At 42.2% G+C, this 23,909-nt stretch overlaps 1 protein-coding gene across 1 annotated transcript; it reads right to left on the bottom strand.

Moving 5' to 3' along the window:
- Positions 1-22,069: 22,069 nt before the first annotated feature.
- On the bottom strand, positions 22,070-23,020 carry LOC147456595 (ferredoxin-thioredoxin reductase, variable chain-like). Its single transcript, XM_086515030.1, has one exon. It carries the CDS (start codon positions 22,902-22,904, stop codon positions 22,431-22,433), a length of 474 nt encoding a protein of 157 aa, XP_086371156.1. The 5' UTR covers positions 22,905-23,020; the 3' UTR covers positions 22,070-22,430.
- Positions 23,021-23,909: the final 889 nt, after the last annotated feature.

Genomic DNA, 23,909 nt, shown 5'->3' with positions numbered 1-23,909 from the left:
TTATAGAGAGAGAGAGAGAGAGAGAGAGAGAGAGAGAGAGAGAGAGAGAGAGAGAGAGAGAGAGAGAGAGAGAGAAAGCGTTTTTTAAATGCTATTTTAAATTCGATTTTAAAGAGAAAAAACTCACTTTTAGAGAGTGAAATAATTGCATTGTTCTAGAGAGAGAAATCAACAATTTCTATAAAAATTCTACAATAGAGAGAGAAAATTTGTACTAGAGAGAAAAATCACAAATTCAAGTTTAGAGAGAGAAAATCCATGCTTCTAGAGAGAGAAATTCAATGCACTGTAGACACGATTGTGGTGTTGACAAAGAGATTGGCATTGACCAGCTTGAGAGAGAGAGAGAGAGAGAGAGAGAGAGAGAGAGAGAGAGAGAGAGAGAGAGAGAGAGAGAGAGAGAGAGAGAGAGAGAGAGAGAGAGAGAGAGAGAGAGAGAGAGTTTGTGACTTGCCAAATAAACGTAATGGTCAGTTGCATCTATGACCTTGATGCAAGAACCCTAACCCTAAAGGCTCTCACATACCACCCTTTAAAGTCAAAGTAATCGTCCTTGATTGCATGAAATAGCAAAAGCAAGAGAATGTAAAATGAAAGAATGCTCACACTTCTTAACATTTTCACAATGTTCCGCAAATTAAATCCACAAGTGAAAATTTAGTCATGCATATGTGTGCACTGATGGTAGTGTATATAGAAGGGATAAGGTAGCTACAAACACCTTGAGTGTGTCTAGAAATCTGTCATGTGGCCAATATCATATAGCCAATGCCTATAAAAGAACATTGAATCATGCTTGGATGCCAATTGCATACCCAAGATCATCATAAAATTGATGGTTCATGTTTGCAATCCAAAAATTATTGGATTCATTCCTCGGTTGTCTTCACTCCTCAATCTGCAAGTATACTCAAGTCCAACAATAACTCCTTGTTTCTGTGATTTAGTTGGATCAATCTTTCTCATGTGCCGAGCTTCACATAGTAGTCCTAAAACCACCCAATAAAACATCACATCATTCCAAGTCCATAATGTAGAAATCAGCTGAATGTGCAACTGCATGAACTTGAAGTCAAAGTGATCTAATCAATAGTGTCTATGATTATAATTCATGTTGGCCCTCTGTGCTTCAATTAGAGTTTGCATATTTGTCAATTATTATATCTTGTGTCTAACTGTGGGGAGTAGAAGCTTTGCATGGATCCTCAATCAAAGAGGCTAAGGGCATCTTTACTTTTTTCATAGCTTTACAAGGTTCATTGGATGGATAAAAATTAGGGGCACCTATCAATTAAAAAATCAACCCAATTAAAGGTCATGGATTGTTATTTTCAGTGGTATCATATAGAAGTGATGGTTTTGTGTTCAAGCTTGTCAAATAATCCCCAGCCATCCACAAATGCCACTTTTCTAACACCTTCCTTTAGGTTGGTACTATGCCATCTCTTTCAAGAGTGGACTCTCCGATAGAAATTCAAAGGATGAGCTAATTTTTTGTGAGGTATCTTGAGTAAAAGGTTAGGAACTGTGGTTTCTTTTCTAGGAAGTCGTAGAAATGTGTAAAAACTAGCTCTTTCTTCATGATATGATAGCCCATTCTTGTGTGTGACATGAGTTTATGTATGTCGAAACCACTTTGTCGATACAACAATCGTGAAAATGAGAAGGCAAGCCCATTGTGTACTTCTCAATTTGATCCGCAAAAGAAATGTCCCTAAAAGTGCAAACTGGTAGCTAAGAGTCACAAAATCTTCGGTTGGAGATTGCGAGATTGTTTGAGGAATACATCGTCAGGCTAGACCAAGCTGAAAGTATGTTTACTTCAAAGGTTTCATCAAATCTCTGCTTTCTCTGAATGTCGTCTCTTGGAGTGAGTTGAATGTTGGGAACCCCCAAGTTCCTCAGCTTCCTTCGCACATCTGTATCATTTCAAGGTTAGGTTCGGTGCTAGGGCCTCGCTATAACTCCTCAAACACTATGTTGACATGATCCTGCTCCCCCATGAACTTCGTAGGTTGATCTCCTTTTGGGTTCGACTCTTCTGGGAAACATTGTTAAATTGCTGCTAATACTAAACTCCAGCTAGGAGATAGGCTCTTTATCAAGAGCGTTAGCTCACCACACTGATTGCCAAAATGGAATGATCTAATCACTTATGATATCTATTCCAAGCTAGAGACTTGGATCTAGTCATATCAGATCAAATAGTAAGCTTCAGGTTTAGATTTCAGATAGCAAAATACCAAACAAAGACTGAAATGGAAATATGAAGATAAGAGACTGGAGTTGATATGTATTCAGATATCAAAAGGTATACAGCTAGCACTAGAGAGAGCTATGAAAGAGCTAATTGATGCTCATAGCAATTCTAGACTCGAGAATGACTAGCCCGCAAAATGAAGTGATGGGTCCTATTTATAGATACCCAAACTGGGCTCTGACTAACTATACACTGTACATTTATGGTGATAAATCTATAAGTCGAAAATTGCCCAGTTCCTAATTACTGTAATGGCACGCGACTAACACCTATTCCCACCATCTACATTCTCCTCCCCTTTCTTTAAATTTTGGCATATTCCAAAATTCCAAGTTTGCTTATAAAAATGATTGATGTCCTTGGGAATAGGGAATCTCAATCCACCCACTATTTGTCGAGATCTCTCTTCTATAATTGGTCTTAGAATTAGATCTAAAACTTCAAATGTGTAACACTCTGGTTCTTGAGCTTTCCATACACAGTTTCTAGGGTGTCAATATTTCCTTTTATCTAGAGTCTTTTTCCGTGTTGGCTTCTAAATGGTATGAGGTGGGGCCTAAATTGCTAGAGATTGAGTTGTTCCTTGAGCACTGATTCTAGCATTGTCCTTCTCGATGATCCAATAGATGGATTCTTGCTCCAGCTACGCCCTACAATCTGTCATCATCTCGATTTTGTTTTAGCATTCCAGGTCTTTGTTTTAGCATCATAAAAAGTGCCCCTTCCCCTAGTTAGTCTGTCTTAGGCTAGTTTGTGACATATTGATGCGGTGTGTATCCAACCCGTTGGAAAAAGGGGCTAGTTGGCCTTGATCCTAGCGTCAAACAAAACTTCATCCATTTCTATGAACTATGGTTTGTATGTTTCTTTGTTAGCCAGGTCCTTCTCTGGAATCATGGAGGCTTCTACTGACAATTGGAGGAGTTCATTGGTGCACCTAATCAATGTGCAAATCTGGTGGCTCCACTAATTCATCATACCTTGAAAGCTATGTAGACCCTCCTTCACTTCTGAGACTGTGGTTTTTTGTTCAGCGTCATTTAACACATTCTTCCAAGCCACCCATTGTGCTCATACTATTCTCTTAATGATTGACAATGTGTAAAAACTTCTGTCGCTTTGCTGGTTCATTGTACTTTGGATGCAAGGCAAGATCAATTTAGATAATTCATCATCTTTCATGGGTAAGGCATACATGAGGATTGGAGAGTCAGGAACCAACTTTATGAAGCTCATCACCACTTGATTCTCCTGCATCAACATTTTTAAAAAAAACCTAACCACATGAAAGAGACTCTTCAAATCCATCTCTTGTTTCCTCAAACTCATTCTATTCTTTGGTCTTATATTGCTACTGCAAGCATTGTCCTCCAGCAAGATCTTTACTTTTTGATCCAAGACCCTCCAACCAATCTATATCTTAGTGAGAAAGGCTTGCATTTCTAATCCAATATCTTTTATGCATGTGTATGAAGGTTGATTTCTCAATGGCATTTCCAACTTGAGCCCTAAGCTCTAAATATTCATAGTAGATGGTTTTTGCATTGGAGGATTCATCAAGACAACATCGGGCGAGTATATGCTCTAGCACTCGTTCAAAAAGTTTAATTGGGTTGGGTTGAAGAGAAAGCTAGAAAGTGGTTTGCTTGTGATAGCTGACCATCTTCCATTGATCTACCATTCATCTGGCCCCCACATATAGCTTCTAGAATATTTCAAAATCTAAATATACATCATCTAGAATCTTTCTAAATCAAATGTGCATCATGATCATTCTTGTATCTGAATTTCCTTCTCCTTCCTTTATCTCTTATTCAGACTTAGACATTCAAGAGAGTAGTCAGGATCGATGTCTGAATCAAGACCTACAAGGATTTTTTTGCCCTTATTCAACTTGTTAACCTAAGCTTGCTATTGGACCGTTGACCCTTTCTGTGTTTTTTGTTGAGTCTTGTCTATAGTTTGTTCACTTGTTCCCTTCATCCCTTGCGTGTTGTCGATTTGATGTCCATCTATATCTGAGCCAGGTGTTGGAGGAGGAGGTTGATCATTATCATCATCATCATCTTGGTGATCAGTTGTTCCATTCTTATCCTCCTTTCCGTGCTATGTGTCCTCATCCTCATCTTCCTCATCATCATACTGGTGCTTGAGATGCCTTATTAATGCTCGGTTTACTAGTGCAGTAGTAAATTCTTTTGTCTTCTCCTTCATATTAGTCTTGTTGGAGCCGACCAAGTTTTGAAGGTATTCAAGATTCTATGTCAATTTTCCATCTGGATCAGAAATACCCGGCAATGACTTACAAATGTATTTGTCTAAAATAGATTGTTTTAGGGTGTTGTGGATGGCCTTCATACAGCTCAAAGCCGCTACATTTCGATTGAGCACAATCCTTTGACATTGTTCACGTTGACTACCTATGCTTTCTCTTCCTCTAATATTGACTTTTGTACACTAAGATTATCCAAATTCTTTTGTTGTATTTGCATTATATGCTCGTCTTTTTCCTACTCAATTTGCAATTTCAGCCCGCTAGATCTTTGAGGTGCAAGGTTCCTTATGTATTCCTCCACTTGGCTCCTGGTCTATTGCAGGTCTGCTTCGAGATGACTTAGATCAATTGTTTGAATGGAACCTTGAGCCTACATCATTTGGTTGACTCATTAACTATTGTGTTTTACCCTGTCTAGATGGTGGAAACAAAGCCATCACTATTGGTGTCCCAATCTGTCTAGACAAGCATCGCAGTTTGGTATGGAACAGGTAGCTTTTCATAGCTATTGATGATAAGGTTCTCAACAATATACTTTTTTTGAATCATCTATAACATGAGTCGTATTGTGTGCCAAATAGAAGAACTCGCCACCAAAGCCTTTTTCAATGTGCTAGCCCGTTGGCCTTGGTCCGTTCTTGTGGTGAACTTGGCAGTTCGATTGCTTTATCTGCCAAGGACCCTTGGATCCAACATTTGGCTATGATATCATCAGAGTAGTGGATGTTGATCCTGTCTTTTGTTTAGCCTTCAGCTATTCTAAGAGATTAAGCATACTTCTCTATTTCTTGGTTGTTGGATCTAGTGTTCTGGATTTTGATTGTTTTGTAGTCCATTTTGCCCCAATTTTCACCGAAGCTAGTTCACTTGTTTGCCCTTTTGGGTGCCCTAGATGATGATCTGATTGGTTATAGTTCCTTCACCTTTGACTTTTGCCCAAGCCATAGTTGCATTTACATGTGGTGGAATGTAAGTGGCCCAATACAAAAACTGCCATGTGTACCATGCTTTAAACAAATTTTGGGTTTTTACCTTAGCAGTCTAAAGCATAACGCTGCTATAGAGGATTGAAATGAGGTTGATCACTTCCTGAGGGTTCTTGATTCTGGCTAGCAATATGCTAAAAAACTTCTTTGAGACATATGTAGGGTTATTCTTCAGACTGATTGTTTTGTTGCAAACTTATATGCTGGTAAAACTTCTAGTGCTGAAATTGGAATGTCGTATCCTCCAACTTATACTTTGTTCTTTTCCAATTCATTTTCTTTCAAAAATGTGCACACCTGATCAGCTGAACACGGTTGAGGCTTTGAAGAAAATGGCAAGTGCATCACATGAGATAAAGCTGTTGTTGTCATATGAGCCAATCTACCATTGATTTTGACTGCAAGAGTATCATCATTGAAAGCGTCGATGAACTATTGAATGATACCGATGTCAAAGGTAATTATGGTTGCTTCTACCACCACCTCCATGTCCCACAACTTCAATAGTGACCTTTCATTGATTTGAAACACATACTTTTTGATGTTATGATGCGTTATGAAACATTGTTTCTCTACATGTTGCAAAAGCTCTTCGAGTTGTTCTATTGCTTTATCATCCATGGTGGCTTGCATAGCATGCAACAAGAGTTGCCCCTTCTTTACCATATTTGAACTCTGTGAGAGGCTTTGCATGGAGAAAGAAAACTTTCTAAAAGAAGGTGGCGACTCAAACCAGGAATATGTAGGAGTAGCACGCTGTGTAGCAAACGCTGGAGAAGGTGAGGGAGATGGTGGCACATGCATAGCAAGATATGTAGATTTAGTGATGGTGCAAGAAGATCTACAGGCTAGGGTGCAAGGCACGCAAGACGTTCAGGAGCAAGGCTAGGGTCATGCACACACCTCATAGTGATCCTAATTTTTGTCATGAATGCACCATTTGTCTAGCGCCTGGTGGTTTTGTCCATCATTCATGACATGGCGCACATGCATTGGTTTGTCCTTATTGTGAGTGCTGGTAAGATTCCTTAAAAGATTGGGTCATTAATAGCCTGCCATTTATTGTTATGAAAACCACTCTCCTTCACTTCTTCCCTTATCTGACTTTGAACTGGGACAATCCCTGAATGCCCCACCTAGTTTTGACCTTCAGCCACTCCCACTACCTCGAGCAGGTCCAAAGGCTCATCATATGATTCTAAAATGGGTGTGTTGTGATGCAGTGGGGTTGGAGGACCTGACCATGCTATCTTCATATTAGGTTTCTTACCCGGGGGATTCACCATGGAAAACTTACTGCACCACGTAAGTGCAGGGGAGGGGTTCTTTTTTACAAGTTACATAAGCGTATAAGTTAGGGGCAGGCCCCAAATAATTTATCTCCCATTCTTAAAAATAAGGGAGGGGGTATCATATTTATGGGGGTGGGGGGAAGAAGTGAGAAAAGGAAAAAATGAGAGGAAGTTTTTGTGTTTCAAAATAATGGCTTCCCAAAGGATTCTACCCTCAAACTTGTGAGTCAATAGCTACAAAGATACATGCAAGAACTAACACTGCTTTTTATCAATTGCTTGTTTTATGATTATAGTTCATTTATTGAGGGATAAAAGCTATAAAGAGTTTGTATACATGCAAATTTACACGAAGAACCTGCTGGAATTAGGGTTGCAGAGAAACGCACACAGCTTGGACAAGATGAAGGAAGCTCAAGGCACACAATAGAGAGCGTGTTTCTTAGTATGCAATGGAAAGATAGATAGCCCTAGAGTGATGGGCGTATATACAATGCACGGGGGAAAAAACCACCTAAAGAGGGAAAAAAATGCCTCGGCGGTCCTAATGTGTTCACACACATCACTACCACATGTATATGGTAAAAAACCCCCCCTGGAGTGATGCGGTGAACGAGAGCTGGCACATGAGTAAAGGGAAGTTCCATGCCTTGAGGACATGATCAGTCCACAAAGGGGAGTAAGCCCAAAGCTTTGTGGAAAGCTTCAAGATTCTCACGAGACAATGCCTTTGTGAAAAGATCTGCAAGGTTGTCTTGTGTTGGCACATAAGCCAAGCTGATCTCTCCTGCTGAGAGCCTCTCCCTGACATAGTGGTAATGCACCTCAATGGGCTTTGTGCGAGCATGAAAAAATCGGTTCCTCGCAACTGCCAATGCGCTCTGACTGTCAATGTAGATAGTGTTGGCAATGTCCTGTCCAACACCCAAATCAGCCATAAGGCGTCTAAGCCATACACACTCAACCATAGCTGTGAAGATTGCCATGTACTCAGCCTCGCAACTCGAAGTGGCCACAGTAGGTTGCTTCTTGCTCAACCATGATATACATGAACTGCCAAGCATGAAACAAAAACCACTTGTGGACACTCGCGTGTCAAAACAACCAGCCCAATCTGAGTCCGAAAAAGCATGTAAGTCTGGCAGCAATGATCCCCCATTGGGATAAAACAAGCCAAGATGTAAAGTGCCACTAAGGTAGCGGAAAATCCTCTTGACAGCCTACCAATGCTTAGACCCTGTGCTATGCATTAATCTGCTGACCTGTGAGACTGCAAACTGAATATCTGGCCTCATGTTGCATACATAAATGAGGCAGCCAACAGCAGTTTGGTAAAGAGTGACATCAGCAGGATCACCAGCATCATATAGACTCAACTTCAAACCTGTTTCCATGGGAGTGGCAATAGGTTTGCAATCCTCAAGTCCAAACTTACATAGCAATGTTTCTATGTAACTTTTCTGACACAAAGCAATACCACCATCACACTGCTTAAACTGTATACCCAAGTAATGATGCAACAGCCCCAAATCTTTCATCTTGAAAGTAGCATTCAAATCAGCCTTAAATTCAGCAATATGTCTCTCATTTTGTCCAATGATCAGCAAATCATCGACATAAAGAACCACAATGAGAAGTACATCATCCTCACGCTTTACATACAATGTGCTTTCTGTTGGACTGTTACGAAAGCCTCGTTTCACCAAACTAGTGTCAGCTTTATCATACCAAGCACGAGGAGATTGCTTCAACCCATACAAAGCCTTCTTACATCTGCACACTTTGTCCTCTTGTCCTTTTATGACAAAACCGCGAGGTTGCGTTATATAAATTTCCTCAAATATGTCACCATTCAAGAAAGCAGTAACAATGTCTGATTGATGTACATCCCAACCAAAATGAGCTACCAATGCACATAGAAAACGCACAGTAGTCATACGACAAGTGGGAGCAAAAGTCTCTTCATAATCAATGCCTTTTTGCTGTGCATAACCCTTTGCAACAAGTCAAGCCTTATGGCGATCGATCTGACCATCCGGCTTGCGTTTTAACTTGTAAACCCATTTCGCACCAATGGCCTTTTTTCCAGGAGGCAAATCACATAAAGTCCATGTGTCATTTTCTATAAGTGCATCATATTCTGATTGCATGGCAGCCATCCAATTTTTTGAATTCTATGTTTCATCAAAAGACAGAGGCTCCTCAACATCATGTAAGCTAGACACAGCCAAAGCATAGCAATCTGATGCATAAGATGCATGGCGAGAGCCTGAACGAGTACGACTAGACAAAGGTGCATCCAATTTACTGTCACGCAAAGTGTGCACCAGCCATTTTGGCATACCTCTAGCCTGCTCAACAGCCTTCAGGAGTGCATAAGAGGAAACTTTCTACAACGCTTTCTAGAGACGAACACCCATCAAACAATCTCGAAACACCACATAACTTGAAGGAGACCCTACTAACACCAATATGTCGCTCTCCCTAAGGTCTATGAACCAAAACCCCAACCCAAAACACCCGGTGCAAAATCACGATTTCAGCCCTTTCCTCATCAAGTACATCATGTACATCTGCATTAGTAATAGGCTGATCTAAAACATTTTCAGAAACCCCCATTTTCTAATAGTCTATCGTATTTCCACCACTGAAAAGAGGCAACAAAGTGTCATAAATGTCTTGTGAGCTTACATTACTGTCTCTACTACATGGCAGCAAGGGCTGAACAAAATCTTCCACAAACACTACATCTCGAGAAACCAGAATACGTTTTGTTTGCGGATGATACAACCTGTAACCTTTGCTTTCAGCACTATAACCAACAAAAATACATTTGACAGCCTTATCATCCAATTTTCAGCGCTGCACTTGTGGCACCAAAGCATATGCCAAACAGCCAAAAACACGCATGTGCTCAATAGAAGGCTTTCTATCATGCCATGCTTCATATGGAGTAATGGATTGCAAAGCTTTCGTAGGACACCCGTTAAGTACATAAGTGGCACACATGATGGCCTCAAGCCAAAAAAAGAATGCGGCAAAGCTTGACTTTTGACCATACATCGTGCCATTTCCGTCAGTGACCTGTTTTTCCTCTCAGCAACACCATTTTGCTGGGGTGTATAAGGCACTGTACATCGGTGTTTTATCCCACGACTAGCCAAAAAAGCATTAAATTCATGAGACATATACTCCCCCCCTCGATCGGAACGGAGGGTGCCCTTAGTACATTTCAAGACATTTTCAGCCATAGCCAGCAATTGTTTGAAGCACATAAAAACTTCGGACTTTGCTTTAAGTGGAAATACCCATGCATGCCTGGAGTAATCATCAATGAAAGTCACGAAGTATAGGTAATTGCCCAAGGACGGAGTTTGCATGGGCCCACAAACATCACTATGCACAAGCTGCAACCTGCATGTGGCCCGAACTGAACCATCCTTTGGAAATTTAGAACGCTACATCTTACCCAAAATACAGCCTTCACAAACATGTTTGACAGGTGCTTCAAGAGGCGGCAAAGAAGCAACCATATCAGATTTTTGCAAACGCAGCAAACTGGCAAAATTCAGATGACCAAAATGCGCATGCCAAAGTTTTGCATCTGAAATAGCCCTTGAATCTGCAACAGCATTTGCAAAATTTTGTCCACACTTATCATACAAAGTGAGCTTATACAGCCCACGGCACAAAAGCCCAGATGCAACAATTTCATCACCAAAACTGAGATCATGAACTGTACATCTGTCATCCACAAATTTGACTACAAGTCCAAGTCTAGAAAGTGCGGATACAGACAAGAGATTCTTCTTGATCCCAGGTACATAAATTGCATCAACAAGTGTGAAGGAACTGCCATTAGCAGTAGTGAGCACAATCTTTCCAATTCCCTGAACTGGATAAGAGGCGTTGTTGGCACAAGTGACTGAATTCCCATGAGGGAGAGACTCGAGAGAGGTAAACAATTCACGATGTGAGGTAATGTGCTTTGTAGAACCACTGTCGAAATACCACACATGTGAATCTGCAACAACTGACAAGCATGCATCATGGACAACAGGATTGTAAGTGCATTCTGCGCTAAAAGCCCATTCTGCATCAACATCAGCGACACAGTCTCCTTTCACAGAAGACTCAACAATGGCTACATTTGTAGTGGAACCAGCATTTGCAGTGGAACCACCCTCTTTCTTCTTAGCCTCTTTGGCCTTCAACTTAGGACACGACTTGATCAAGTGATCATTGGCTTTACAATAATGGCAATGCATCTTCTTTTTGCCCTTATCACCAGAATTTCCAGACGAATTTCTGCCAGCAGAAGCATTAGGAACAGAATTTATGCCACTCGCAGCAGAACCATAAGAAGTGGTTGCATTGCTGTTACCACCCTTTCTTTGAGAAGCAATAAAAGCAAGGAAAGTGTCCATATCATCTTCCTCATGCATAATCTTCGACTCCAGCTCTTTACGCAGCAAAGCAATTTTAGCCTCATTGCGGCTTGCATTAAGACCTGCTAGAATATCCCAAGCCTGTTTTATAGATTTTGCTGAATGGATGTAGGAACAATGGTGCGCTTCACAGACAACGCAATCAATGCATGAGCCTGTGCATCCTTAACATCCCAACGAGCTTGTTCTACCGTAGGCAAAACAACTCTAACAGCTGCAATCCTTGCAGCAAGACCTGCAACATCCTCAACATCGCCTACATCCTCAGAACCAGGACATACATGAATGCCCTGCACAATGTTCCAGACACCCTTTGACACAAGAACATGTTGCATCATATAAGCCCACATAGGGTAGTTGTCCCCATCCAACTTGTCCTCAACAGCAAACATCTTGAACACATCTGTGTTGTTGTTGTCAGCCATGGTAAATGCTGCACCTGATGTGAAAACTGCCCGAAAATAGGAGAAATGGAGCGAGAACAACCTGTGCTATATAGCACAAACCATAGAAGACTATAAGGCACCTGTTATTCAGAAAACGACACTAACAGAAATTCTGCACAAAATGATGAAATAGCATGTGCAGTACTGCCTGTAGTGGAAACGGAGGCCGAAAATGAGCCCAAATCAAAATATTTGTCAACCTGCCAACGCTCGCAAAAGCTCATTGAAATCGGAGAAAGTGAGCAGGCGTGTGTTGGAGCAGCTGGCGACTAAGCCCATGAGGGCGTGACCTGCTCTGATACCAATTGTTGGAATTAGGGTTGCAGAGAAACGCACACAGCTTGGAGAAGACGAAGGAAGCTCAAGGCACACAATAGAGAGTGTGTCTCTTAGTATGCAATGGAAAGATAGACAGCCCTAGAGTGATGGGCGTATATACAATGCACGGGGGAAAAAACCTCCTAAAGAGGGAAAAATGCCCCGACGGTCCTAATGTGTTCACACACATCACTACCACATGTATATGGTAACAGAACCTCACACAACTTTATAACCATGTTTTTTGAGTAATTTAGATGGGTCAAAATTGGACGAGTAGCTAGATGCAAGCTAAACGGGCACATAGTTTGAAAGTCAAACTAAGACACATTGAGGGTACATCTAGTTATCAACAGAAGTGGTTCCTTAGTACGTTACGAGTCACTATGCTACACGCTCTTTGACTAGTTTTACTCAGTTAGATCAAGTGACGCCTAGATTTTATATGTAAGATAGGGGTATGGTAGTTTTCTGCATTGATATCCGTATAAGCGTAGAAAGGGGGCTCATATTCTCTAATATGAGTCGTATATAGGGGTTTTATCAAAGTTGTCCGCTCGTAGGTGGCATCCTGTTTTGTATATAGAGTGAATCCCCCGGGGTTTCTTGGGGCCTAAATTTGGCTAAAACATTAATACCAGATCCCACATCTTAAATTTCCAAACCTTAAGTTTGCTATCAGGCCAATGTTTCCTCCTTTGCTGGATAACTTCCTATTTTAACATAGCCCTCTGTTTGATTTCATCGAACTTCAGTAGCTCATCCAACCTGTTTTTCAGATTTGCAATAAAATTCATAGTTGTTTGATAGCCATTTTTAGACTGGGAATTGAAAATTCCATTGGTATGACTACTTTTGTGTCATACACCATCCTAAATGGAGTCATACCTGTTGTTAGTTTGTGAGTTGTTCGTCAATAGGACCATAACTGCGTGTGAAGCTTTTCATCCCAATGATGTGTCTCCTTCTAAACAATCTTTGTTAGAATGGTCTTGATCATTTTATTACTGCTTTTAGATTGTCCATTGCAAGTGGGATAGTAAGGTGTTGATTTTTTATGTTTGATTGAAAGATGTCAGTCAAGATATGAATCCTTTCATTAATGAAGTGTGTTTCCTGATCTGAAACTATCTCAATCAGAGAGTTGAATTTGCAGACAATGTGCTCATACAAGAACTATGTTGTCAACTTTGTAGTGTTATTCAGTAATGTCTTGGCCTCAACCCATTTACTGACATAACAGGTGGCCATGACAATGTATGTGTGCTTCCTAGAGGTGAATTCTTTGAATGGACCCACAAAATCCAGAGCCCATTTCATAAATACCCATAATGGTTATATGGTAGTCAGAGGTGTCGTATATGTTGTTGTCGGCCTTCCCATTCTCTGACAAATATCATGTCTTACGAAAGGCCTTGACATTGGCCATCATACATGGCCACCATAAACCTGCTTGCAAGATCTTCTTGTATATCAGTGGAGAAGTGACCTCCTACACTCCCACTATGAGCTTATGTTATAACATGCATCCTTCCTTGCATAGGCACACAATGTCGAAGCACCTCGAATAATGCCTAGTCTGTATAATGCCCCTCTATGATGGTGAAATTCAAACTCTTGATTATCACTACCTTTTTATTGGCCTAGAATAGTCCTCTGGAAATGAAGGAAATCGTATACATCATGCCACTATGGATCTGGCCTATCCGCTTTTGTTTATTGAAACAACTCAACATCCATTGGATCATCCCTGATCAATTTTGTTGATAAGCCTTCTGTATTTCCAGATAGAAAATCCCCATCGCAGTGAGTCTTGTCTGGCTTGTGAAATATGTTGAACTCAAACTCCATCAAGAACATCATCCATCTGATTAGTCTCCCCTGGATTATCACCTTATTAATCAAAAATTAGAAAGGGTGGTGATCAACATAGAAGTCAAACAACTTCTACAGTAAATAGTGTCTGAATTTTATTGCACTAAAGACCATCCCAAGTGCTTCACTTTTGGTCGTTGAGTATCCTTGTTCAGTTGAATTGAACTTGTAACTGGCGAAGTAGACTGGGTAGTCTGTCTTCTCATCAAGCTAGGCCAATATTTCTCCCATTGCCAGCACCCACATGCACATGAAAGAATAGTTCGCAGTCTAGTTGACGACGGATTGGCTTCCTGCTGATTGCCTCCTTCAAGAGCATTGGAAACTTGCCTCACATTCCTGGGTCCAAATGAACTTCACTCCTTTTTGGGTCATCTCTTACAAAGCACATACAATGGTAGAGCCTTTGTTGTGAACACGTGAATGAATATGCAATAGAAATTACTATACCCCAAGAATGAACTGAGTTCAGACACATTTGTTGGCGCTCGGGCTTGCTAAACACACATGACTTTATCTTCCGCCATTTCAGTATCGTTTCTTGACACAGTATGTTCCAGAAGTTGACCCTTCCAAATCATGAAAAAAAACTTAAACGGGTTCAGACAAATCCTCTTTTCCCTGAATTGCTCAAACACCAATTCTAGAAATAGGAGATACATTTCCTATGTTGAAAAGACTATAAAGTCATCCACAAAAATAGCCAAAAACTTGTGAAGGAACTCATTGAAAATATCCATCATACAACATTAAAAGGTAGCTAGAGCATTACACAAACCAAATGGCATCACTAGGTACATGAATGCTCCCCATTCACTGATGAAGTTGTATTTGCTCTAACCTCTGGGGTGATTCTCAAACTGATTATAGCCGCTATAGCCATCCATGAAGCTATACATTTTATGACTCGCTATTTCATCCAACATCATATTTGTAAATGGGAGTAGGAACGGGAATGGGTCATTGATCGTCTGGGCATTTAACTTTCGATGACACACACACCCAACTTCCCATTCTCCTTTGGCATCACCACTATCGAGAATAACCAGTCATTGCTCGCTACCTCTATTATGAATATTTCCTTCAATAGGTTGTCAATCTCCTCCTTAACCTTCTTGCCATAGTTAATGTTCATTCTATATCCTTGGAGCCGTACTGATCGTGCATCTGGCTTAAGTGGTATCCTGTGTTGGAAAACCTTTGGATCGACGCCTTTCAGGTCTGTGTGCTCCCAAGCAAACACATCTTTGCATTTCTAAAATAGCTTCTTGGCTTTTTTCTTAATTTTTTATTTCAAATGCTTGTTGATTTTGACAATTCTGGGATTTTCCTCAAACCCGAGATTTCACTCTTCAATTTCATAGTCGTTTGGAAACAACTAATTCGGTCCACCTCCTTTTCTTTTTGCCAGTGACTCAGCTTCCTTGTTAGTCTATATGTCTACTGCACATTCATTGTGAATGGATTCCTAGCTTGCTAACCCTGCTTCCATCTCTACTCGTTCAGTAACTTGGTCAGGGTTCTCTGTGTTGGTCTATCCTTGACTGGCTTCTGATCTGGAATCCTTCTCATCGTGGTCTGACTGAGCTGGTGTTTATCCATCTAGCGTTACTGGCCTCTCACCTGGGTTGGACTCGATAAAAATATTAGGATATTATTGACTTTGCCTCTGAGCCCAATCTCGATCCATTTAAACTACATTCAGATCAATCTCTGCAATGGGAAATATGTTCTTATATGTTAGCATGCGCTTGATCTTCTTTGTCCCATACTTTCTGCAGAGCTCTTCTAGCTCCTAGTGTTTTTAGTGTTTACTTGGCTACGCCGATTGGGCCCTTGAATGGTTAGCGTCTAACCCAGTCATGAATGGCTCCCACACTTCTAAGCCACGTTTTGCTAGTAGCATACCAGATGCACCTTGTACATCCACAACTAGAAAGCTGGTTTTAAACTTTTTCTTACCCACTTTGATTTGCAAATTTTCTACTAAACAAGTGTCCTGGAAAACTCGTATCTTGAATGGTGTTGGCTTCATTTCCAGAATAACAATTTTCTACCTAACATGCTCTCCCAAGATGTTCACTACTGCCTTGGCATCGAGTATGACAACTGCTTGATAAAGGCTCCCATTGTTTTTTGACTTTATATAGTCTACTTAGATGACTTCTCGTACTTCCTCAGCTAGGCTCTCCATCGAGCAATCAATGACTCATTTAGCCCCTTATCAGCCTCTTCCTCACCAAACACTCCTATGGGCTTGCTCCCCTAAACTATTGAAGGTTGTGGCGGCAGTCTCTCGATGGTTCCGGCCTCAGAGCACTCAGGTTGCTCCAACATCTTCTTAGCCAGATCCTCTATGATTTTGGCTACCAAAGTCCTCTACGCTTTCCATTCATTGACCTCACCCTCATTCATTAGCGCCCTGATATCACCATCTTCTAGGCCCAATACTTGTATTGGCCTCATTTTCTCTTGTACCAGTTGCTCCATCTATCTTCACAACCTCTGAGTTTCTCAATACAATCATACATAGATCTTTTCCCTTCTTGAAATGATGTATCCTAAATTTGCAATTATTCCAAGCATGGCCAAATGCCTTGCTTTATGTACATTGAGAGAACTCATCAGACCTGGGATCTTTGGATTTGCATTTTGAACACTAGGTCTCTACTTTGCCGGTTGAAGGTCTAGTCTTGGACATTTCTGTGATTTGCTTTGACATTTACCTCATCTTTCTTATCCAGGACCCTTCTTCTTCCCTTTGACCTAATCATCTAAGTTGCTATCACATGAACTAGAGTTGGAGCTAGACTCCGACTCCTCAATCGACGTTTCACTATCAGTGGAGTCTTGTCTTCCCTTGTGGCCCCTTTCTTTCTTTTCTTATTGCTCGAACTTCAATGCTCTCTGAACCAAGTCGTTGGACTTCTTTGTCGGTGCTAGGACCTCTTGTTCTAAACAAGCTTTTTACTTTACCACAAAGGAGCCAGGCACACATTCTTTTCTCTAAGGAAGGCTCATTCGGTTGTCTAGTTAGTTCCTTGATCTTCTCTATGTAGCTCCGGATTGAAAGCTTTCCCTGCTTGATTTTATCCAGCGCACACAGATGTCCTCATCGCCCCTATTATCAGTATATTCCACATGAAAAGCTTTGATCATCTTGCTACATGTTTTGAGCTTGCAAGTTGGGTAGTGGTAATACCACTTTCGTGCTGCATCCTTCTGGGTCTGTGGAAGGTATTCTCCCCACTCATCTTTGTCAATATCCCCCTGTTCAACATATTGCTCAAATGTCTAGATATGAACGTCAGGATCATCCTTTTTCCCACCCTTGAAGATCCGAAAGCGATCTTCAAGTTAGTTGAACACTCATTTGGTTCGGTGATGACGTGAGTCATGGTGTACATGTCTAGATTTGTATTTCAAAGTTGACTTCCGCTCTTTGGGCCGATGCTTGTTGTAATAGTCCATTTCTACATCCCACTTATCCTTATACTGATCGTCAGTTTCAATAATTGTGTTCGTCTCATGCTTCTTTTCTAATTTCTTGTGTGGTCATCCGTCTACTCCCGTCACTACCCTCAATCAGATCCTTACCTTTGCCCTTATGAATGCTCTGAGATCCATGCAACCAAGAGCACATCTCCGCTTGCTTTGAATGTTGTCTCTTGGACAGAGCTGAATGTTGGGGAACCCCTTAGTTCCCCACCTTCCCTTTCCACATCCATATCATTTTCAAGGTCAACCTAGATTTCTTTGTAAAGTTACCATTGTTGAGAACAACGTCAAACTATTGTAAAAACGTGAGAGCATTGTAAGAATGCTAGATACCTGAAAAGGTGAAGAGCTACTCTAGCAGCACCATCCTTGAAACACCGGGGGTGCTGAATAACAATAATGATAATGATGTTTAACATCCATTGAGTAAGAAGGTGGAGGATGAGCAGGAGGCAAGAGGTGGTGGTGGTGGAACTGAAGGCGGAGGTCCAGAAGGCAATAGTGGTGGCACTTAGGAAGTAACACATACCTATGGTGATGGCCCATATCCTCATCCTCTTTGGTTCCTTGTTTATGATAGGATATGAGGATCCTAATGTTATGGAATCTCTTTGGATTTGTCCAATCGTTCCAAGTTTGTCCCAGGGAGAGGTGTTAGGGAGTGTGGGCTGTTTATAGCCGTGCCCGCCCGCAGTGAGGTGGTTTTCTCATGTCGGGATTTTCCAACCATGTTTAACTCGAGGTTTTGGCTAAGTTTCATGGCCATGTAGTCAATCTTCTTTAGCCCCTATGATTTATCCCCCTACTCTCTAGGTATGCCAAATACCCACTACAATTTATTGAAAACGTGGGACTTGATAGCTGGGTGGAGTTGGGAGTATTTTTGGTGGCGCTACCATTTATTGAGGACATGGGACTTGATAGCTAGGTGGAGTTGGGAGTATTTTTGGCGGCACTGGGTTGGGGGGGGGGGGGGGGGGGGGGGGGGGGGGGGGGCTCAACACTATCTAACACAGGGTCTTAATTACCCCAGGGCGATGGGATCAACGATCGCATACGGGTTGCGGAGATCTCGAGGAGAATGGACGGAGGAAAAAAAGTCAATGCATTGATCCGCAACCCCCGCATTGAAGATTCAAACCCAAGACCTCCTCATTGGCAGCTCAACGCCCTAACCATACGCTCGCATGGATTTGCTTGTCCCTAAGCGAAGTCACTCTCTCATAAAGTGAACTCGGACAAGGGCAAAAGTAAACACATACCAAAAAAGTAAACATGGACAAAAAAGGCAACAAGGACAAATCGGATGGCGTCCGTGCTTCACGAGAAATGTGCTTCACTTCAACGTCCTAGATCCCACCGCTACTTCATTCAATACCCCGTGTTAGATAGTGTTGGGGGGGGGGGGGGGGGGGGGGGGGGGGGGGGGGGGGGGGGGGCGCCCTCTTTTGTATGTATTGAGCCCACTAGGGCGGCAGCCCTAGCCAACGTTTTGGGACCGGAGTAGGCAGGCAAATCTACCCCTCTTCAATGTTTTCCCTAGTACTTTTCACTTGCAACCCCCGGCATTGTTGGTGGGCAACCATGATGAGGTTTGCTTGAGATGGTGGGCGGCCTGTTGTGTTCAAGGGCGGCATGAATACTCTCCTTGCATCTTCCTCCTCAGGGCATATACTCAAAGACGATGCAATCATCCAGTTACAAAGCATCACATCTTGGATGCACACAATGTGGAGATGTTCCATACCCTCTAGTCGGCACCGATGCCTGTCTCTCCAAATCAGTTCTCTTACTAGGAGGAGATATGGCAGAACACTGCTTTCTCAAGTGGTTAGGTCTCCAAATTGGTTCTCTTGCTAGGAGGAGATCCAACCCAAACATTGCTTTCTCAAGAGGTTAGGGCAGCCCATGTTGAGGCCGTGTTAGTGGTCTAGTAGCAGTCATAGTTGTGGTGTACCTCGGGACTATCCAATGGGGCATGTCAGGGGCAACCCTTGGTCACCTGTATTAGCAATTGTTCTCGTGTCTTATCGGAGCCAAGGTGTCCACTATTCCCTTCTCTCCTTGCCTACAAGACTCGTGACATACATGCTCTAAGGCACTCTAATTGAATTCTCGAGAGATTACTATCGAGGGAAATGGGCAATCCCTCGAGAGGATCAACTTTGACTTCTACCGCATACCCAAACTCTCATTCGTTGAAGAGATTTTAAGAGGTCTTCAAAACACTAAAAAGCGTTAAAAAACATGTTTTTGGTGCTTTTAGGGCAAAAACAAAGTCATGTTTATTCATCTCCTCTTTCTGTAGTCATTTCTTCTTCTTCCAACTCCATAGCTTCTAGTTGTAGGTTGATGTAGGACCAGTTTGTTTATAAGATGACTCTTGCACACATCTCCCCATCCCAAAAAAAGTAGCACGAGGGTCATGCACATCTCCCCATTTTGAAAAAGTAGTATAAGGCTTCTGTTCTTTGTGGCATTTCCTCCTACCCTCCAAGCTTTAGCAAAGGGGGAAGGTCCGTCTTATGGATGCACTAGGTGCTTAGCATCTTTCCATCCCCTTCGAGCATAAAGTGTACCGTATCCTCTTTGATATCCCCGTGATTTGTATGTTAGGCTACAAGCATACCTCATCTCCTCCTCCTCACTCACTATGGGCACCAATTCCATCTCCTCCTGTCCATTGAATGTTATTCACCACCTCCGCCCATCCATCTCGAGGCTTCCACTTTCCCTAAACGCTTCCGGTGATGGCTGTCATAGGATCCTCCTTAGTACTTTCTCTGCCTCCATTAATTTTTCTTCCTCTCAAGGTTGCCTATCTCTTAGTCTAGCCACTTACACCATCAAGTTCATGTCCGTCCATTCCTACTTCGCCTCCACTCATCTTTCTCGTCCTTCCATTCCTCCCATCCACTCGTCCATATCTCTGTGAGAAGTAACAATTCCTAGCATTAATGTTGGGATTGATCGATTTCTTGCAAGTGTTGATGATTGCAATCATCTTGGTGGATTGGTCTCCAGATAGTCAATTTGCTTTGAATTTGAAGACGACTCGATAGATATAACAATGCTTGCTTGGACAAACCCAACTAATCATTCCAAACAGCAGTCCCTTTCATAATCCATCTTTGCTTGTCTACCCATGACCTAAAAATACTTCAAGGTAGGTTAGGAAGAGTCCTATGAAAAACCATTGTGGGCATCCATAACAGCAGGGCAATACCCACTTCTATTTTGAGGTGACAGGTGGAATGCATTTAAAGGCACCCATGCTTCATGAATGCTACAAATTATCACAGAAATTTGTATCAATGTTCAGCAGGTAAAAATCATAAATGCCACCACTGCATTTGTGGAGACCGTAAACTTAAAAATAATAGACTTGAGTCACACCACTAGCAGACGCTCAAAACTTCCATATTCCTTCACCCCACTTGCAGTCGCCCAAAACTTCCACATTCCTGACAAACCTACACTCACCCTCTCGTTGGCTTCGTTTCATAACAAAACTCACATGTAAGCAGATCGAGCCAAAATCTCTCACATGTAGGCAGGTCGCACCCGAGAACAATCAGGATTTGTCCTTTTCCCAAAAGCTTCAGTAGAATGCAAAGAGACAGATGCCTTTCACTGAACAGCCGAGCTCCAGGGATGAGATCTTGATCACAAGCCTACGAACATTACATGATTACTATGCAATATTGCTGTAAGTTCAGCGAAGTGATACATCGGTAATATTATCTGAGCGAGAAGCAATTTCACAGCAGAGCAATACCTCAGTAATTTCACCCGAGCGAGAAGCAATTTCACAAATACAGAAGACCAGAATCGTTATTTCAGTACAAGAATAGGAACAATGACACAGACACTCCTTGTCAGTGCGAGTAGAGAATTTCACCGAAGCAAGCTCATAAGGCATCGTTCCTCTTAAGCTTCAACATATGTGTCAACATTGTGGCATCGTTCCTCTTAAGCTTCAACATATGTGTCAACATTGTAATGTACAAAACCCCCTATAATTAAAAAATTAGCACTTCTCACAGCTAGCATGGCTAAACACTTGAAAACCATCACCATATGCACTTGCTTTGATCATCCTCCGCAGAGGACTATTAATCCTGCTGACAGAAAATGCCATTGTCCTGTGAAAAAACAGAGAACAAAGTTGATGACAACCCAACCAGTATGCACTCACTGCTCATAAAAGCAGAAAACTACGATGGTTCACATGGTCATCACCACCAAAAGATACTCAGCTAATGAACCTTGACATGTTCAAATATGTTCAACATTGACTACTGGTTACATTTCAACTGGTGCCATATTTTTAACAAATCAAAGATGCCAATGAGCACAACCACAGCGACTTGTGGAAGTTGCTTAGCCGATCACAAAAAGAAGAGCCACAGATCCAACCCTCCAAAGCTACCCATTTCTCATCAGCAGCTACGCACTCACCATCCAAGAACATACAAATCCAGCATGCCCAAGCACCTAACAATAAAACTAGTCTAGTATATCCAAAGCACAGGAAACCCTCCAATTCAATCAGAACCGGCAGTTTACGTTCAACAATACGTCTTGCTGCTCATGAAAACCTACAGACAGAAATGGAGGTCCAAGGTACAGCATTGCATAAGGTTAAAACAATCGAGGAAAACCTTCACGAAACAAAAACCTGTGGGCAATTTATGAGAAGTATTCAGGAGATTTTTATAGATACAAACCTGAGATTCTCATAAGCGCGCATAGTTATACAACCGAGCTTTTCAGAACACCAAATTTCTGTTGGCAGTCCTTGTAGTCATCACCAGCAATGCCCACTATTGCTGAAATCATGAAACATGACTGACGGAAACATGGAAGGCTCACTGGAACCTATATTTAAAAATCCGTTGCAGATACAGCTTCACATCAAAGCATCCTGAGCATTAGCCACGGCTAGAGTAGGCATGCAACATCCATCAGGAAACATTTGGCCACTTCTGTGTAAACGGATCGCCATGGCTATGTTTATTGAAGCTGAACTTCAAACGACCTCAAACTCATCCTTCGTCAGATGCGCAAAGAATTTCACCTGCTTTCCATCAAGGTCCAGAAGGAATTGAACCTTATAGGGGAGATTCGCTGAGAGGGGCTTACCCTTCCAGCTCTTAAGAATATCCTTTAGCTCTCCCTCACAGCCTTGCAGGTCGAAATTGGGATGTTTGGGGACATGGTAGACCGTGAGGGGTTTAGAGACTCGAATCCTGGATCCGATGGCTGGGGTGGCTGCATCAACACCCTCGGTTGAGGAGACACCATCTATTTCGACTGCTGTTTCACACACAAATGCAAGTCGGAGGCCTCGGTGCCTGCTCTGCCGAGCGAGAGGAGGTAGCCAAACCTGAGATCGCCATAGCTGGGAGGAAGCAGCAGAGAGACGAGATGAACAAGATGACGAGGCTGTCGTCGCTCCTCCTCCTGTCGAGGCTTGCAAAGGCAGGCACAGAGAAGAGGGCATGCTTCTTCGCTACGAGAAATGAAGCCGATGCCTGTGAGCCTGCAATGCGACAAGATTTTTCATGAAGGTTACTTGCAGGCCCAGATAAGTGTAGACTAGAGCCACCAAATCAGAACACCTGCCTTGGACCCTCTTTTGTGGATGAGGCAACATTATGAGGTCCACAATAAGCCCTAGACTTGCACTTTCACATGCTTCTCACAAGGCCTCTATATAAGTGAGTTTCTATCCATTTAAACCCATCTAAGCAAGCCAACGAGTGTGTGTGCGCGTGCGTGCGCATGCGCGCGCGCGCGCGTGTGTGTGTGTGTGTGAGAGAGAGAGAGAGAGAGAGAGAGAGAGAGAGAGAGATTGTAGAGGAGTGGCGTCGCAATCTCATACAAAATATGGCTCTACCTCTACTTAGACTAGATTCATAATTTTAATAGCTTCTCATACTTAGATACATACACTTAGAGAGTGATAGATTGAAGATGCAAAGAGAAAAAAACAATACCAAGAGGGGGGGGGGGGGACATAGTAGTGAGATCAACGAAGCCACAATCAATCCACCTCGATGGAAAAACTTGTCACATTGTGTTCCATATGGGCTTGCTCTAGTATGTTCTCACAAGCTGGAGATATAAAGCTTGCCATATTCTTTTCAACGTCTCTTTAGTTTCTCAAGAGAGCTCTGGTCTCTTATAGGCTCTAGGATGTCCCCTGCTCTTTCCTCAAAATTACACCATAGGGTAAAACAAGGATCTCCTGCCTTCCCCGTGAAAGGAAGGTTGAGTGTTCCCTTATAAGGGCCCATGCTTTATTCATGTCCATACCACACGATAGGGCTACCTGCACGAAGCTAACTCCATGCTTCCCTTCTGCTCTAGAATGAGGATGTAGAGGAGAGGCTTGCTCTATGTCTCCCTCATGTGGGGCATATGGGGTACCTTGTTGCCCTCTTTAAGTCCCCCCGCCGCCCCCCCCAAATCCCATCCCCATGGTTACTACTTCTTGTGTTGTCAT

This window comes from Adiantum capillus-veneris, chromosome 6 (assembly GCF_014529385.1).
Source record: "Adiantum capillus-veneris isolate H3 chromosome 6, ASM1452938v2, whole genome shotgun sequence".
NCBI classification, from domain to species: Eukaryota; Viridiplantae; Streptophyta; class Polypodiopsida; order Polypodiales; family Pteridaceae; genus Adiantum; species Adiantum capillus-veneris.
Note: the sequence above shows the minus strand (reverse complement) of the source record. Positions and strands in the feature narration are given on the sequence as shown.